Here is a 2741-nt window from a genome sequence, read left to right as displayed (position 1 = left end):
CCTGTTTATTATAATACTTTAAATTAATTAAAACTAATAATTTAAATTTTAAAAATTTGAGATCAAACAAACTTGTTACATCATTCAACCAAACATGTAAAATAACTCGGCTATACGACCTAATTGGAATACCCTAGCTATAGCAGTGAATGAATGCTTTACGCGGATTAGAAACTTGAGAATTAATACGGCCATTCCAACTCGTCCGTACAAAAGTAAATACTTCCCAGCAATATATTCATGACTCTGAGCTTGGTAGATGAAACTCTTTAATTCTTCCTTTTGCATTCCTATCCAGAAACCGCCAACGCTAGCTGCTTCACCCACACACATACAGAAAAAAGAGTAAAATTATGATTGATTTGAATTTTTGTTAATTAGCAAAAAGTTAAGTATTTTATGAATATACGAGTCTTTTTATAAATTAAGTTGGTAATTAATATAGAAAACTGTATAGTGTATGATAAAATTTAGCCAAAAATAATATGGCAGCTATAGCCAGGCGATAGCAAGATTAAAATAATGAGGACTTGAGCCTGAATAGTGAATTCTGTGCAACCAGACTATTGACCAATCGTTTTCTTCCTCTGAATGGTAAAATGCGGATACAACTCTAATAAATATAACAATTAAATAAGGGCACTTCTCACTGGGTCTTTATAACAACATGAGCCTCATGCATGTGTACTACACTGCTATTCAATAGATCATCCATAACTTTTTCTCTTCCAATGGAGTTAGTAGACTCAGTTCTCCTCCCTTTAGCTGCCATCTTCCTCTTTCTATGGTGGCAATACTGGTCGGTCAAGGGTGGCCGACGGAATAATCTTCCACCGGGACCACCAGGATGGCCACTTATTGGAAACCTAGGTCAAGTTCTTCTCCAAAAACGTCATTTTATTTATGTTGTACGTGATTATCGTAAAAAGTATGGGCCTATTTTCACCATGCAAATGGGTCAACGTACTTTAGTTGTCGTGACAAGCTCAGAGCTCATCCATGAAGCCCTTGTTCAGAAAGGGCCAATGTTTGCTAGCCGTCCGGAGGACTCACCCATAAGGCTTCTGTTTAGTGTTGGAAAATGTGCCATCAATTCGGCTAAATATGGTCCTTTGTGGCGCACTCTGCGGCGCAACTTTGCCACAGAGTTGATAAACCCTAGAAGAATCAAAGAATGCAGTTGGATAAGAAAATGGGCTGTGGAGACTCACTTGAAAAGACTTCAAGATGAGGCTTCTCAAGTGGGATTTGTGGAAGTCATGAGCAATCTAAGGCTAACTGTTTGTAGCATTCTGATTTGCTTGTGTTTTGGTGCTAAAATATGTGAAGATAAAATCAAGAACATTGAGTGTATTTTAAAAGATGTTATGATGATGACAACTCCAAAGCTACCGGATTTCTTGCCGGTCCTTACACCGTTGTTTCGACGACAACTGAAAGAAGCTAAAGAGCTACGAAAGAAGCAATTGGAGTGTTTGGTTCCTTTGGTAAGAAGCAGGAGAGCTTTTGTGGAAAATGGCGAAAACCCTAATTCTGAAATGGTGAGCCCTGTTGGTGCTGCTTATATTGACTCACTTTTTCATCTTGAATTGACGGATCGAGGCCGATTGAGTGACGAAGAACTAGTAACCCTAGTTTCTGAAGTCATTAATGCTGGAACCGATACGAGTGCAACAACAGTTGAGTGGGCTTTACTTCATTTGGTCATAAATCAAGTAATTCAAGAAAAGCTCTACAAAGAAATAGTCAGTGTTGTTGGTGTAGATGGGATTGTTACTGAAAACGATGTCGAGAAAATGCCCTATCTGGGAGCTATTATTAAAGAAACATTTCGACGACATCCACCTAGTCATTTTCTGTTGTCTCATGCAGCTATTAAAGACACTGAGCTTGGCGGCTACAGTATTCCAGCTAATGTAAGCGTGGAGTTGTACACTGCATGGGTGACTGAGGATCCGAATATGTGGAAAAACCCGGGGGAGTTCATCCCAGAACGGTTTCTAGACGGGGATGGTGTGGACGTCGACGTGACGGGGAATCGAGGAGTAAAAATGTTGCCGTTTGGTGCAGGTAGGAGGATTTGTCCGGCAGCTTCTCTTGGTACATTGCACATTTACATTTTGCTTGCTAGGATGGTGCACGCATTTAAGTGGATGCCTGTTCCCGGATCTCCACCCGACCCGACTGAGACATTTGCTTTTACTGTGGTCATGAAGAATCCTCTCAAAGCTGTTATTTTGCCAAGGGAAAACAACATTGATGTTTGATTAATTATCTGTAACGTATTGTTTAGGTGCGTGTCTAGTATTTGGATTGTACTTTATAAATTTGAAACCATGTTTAAAGACTTCTGTGTGCTCTGATTTTACTGAATGAAATTTCAAGTGTTGGTAAATGTATTAACTATGCTACTTTTCCTAACAAATGCCTCTGGGTACGTAGCTAGCTCGAATGGCCCCAATACAAACACATTCAAATAATCTGTGGAAGGGGATGCGATTTGATCAACACCTCTTCGATTGAATTCAAGAATTAATACTGTCACAGATGTTGTAAGGTAACGAACATGGTGAATGCGACAGCTTTGAGGGTGAACCAACAAGAGCAATTAAGGACCCATTGAGATGAACTTTTTTAGGGTGAAACTTATTTGAATAGAACATACAATACATATGCAGTCGTACACCAATTATATTATCTAATATCTCATTAATAGATGTTTATTTTCTACCAAGTTCTTG

At 39.0% G+C, this 2741-nt stretch overlaps 1 protein-coding gene across 1 annotated transcript; it reads left to right on the top strand.

Moving 5' to 3' along the window:
* The first annotated feature begins 655 nt into the window (after positions 1-655).
* On the top strand, positions 656-2347 carry LOC141702899 (cytochrome P450 77A4-like). Its single transcript, XM_074506497.1, has one exon. It carries the CDS (start codon positions 681-683, stop codon positions 2265-2267), a length of 1587 nt encoding a protein of 528 aa, XP_074362598.1. The 5' UTR covers positions 656-680; the 3' UTR covers positions 2268-2347.
* Positions 2348-2741: the final 394 nt, after the last annotated feature.

This window comes from Apium graveolens, unplaced genomic scaffold (genome assembly GCF_009905375.1).
Source record: "Apium graveolens cultivar Ventura unplaced genomic scaffold, ASM990537v1 ctg5859, whole genome shotgun sequence".
Lineage (NCBI taxonomy): Eukaryota > Viridiplantae > Streptophyta > Magnoliopsida > Apiales > Apiaceae > Apium > Apium graveolens.
The sequence above is the reverse complement of the archived record's forward strand: the minus strand, read 5'-3'. Positions and strand labels throughout refer to the sequence as shown.

Excerpts from the sequence above, each read along its gene's own strand:
- LOC141702899 (XM_074506497.1), top strand. The coding sequence starts at position 681 with ATGTGTACTACACTGCTATTCAATAGATCATCCATAACTTTTTCTCTT.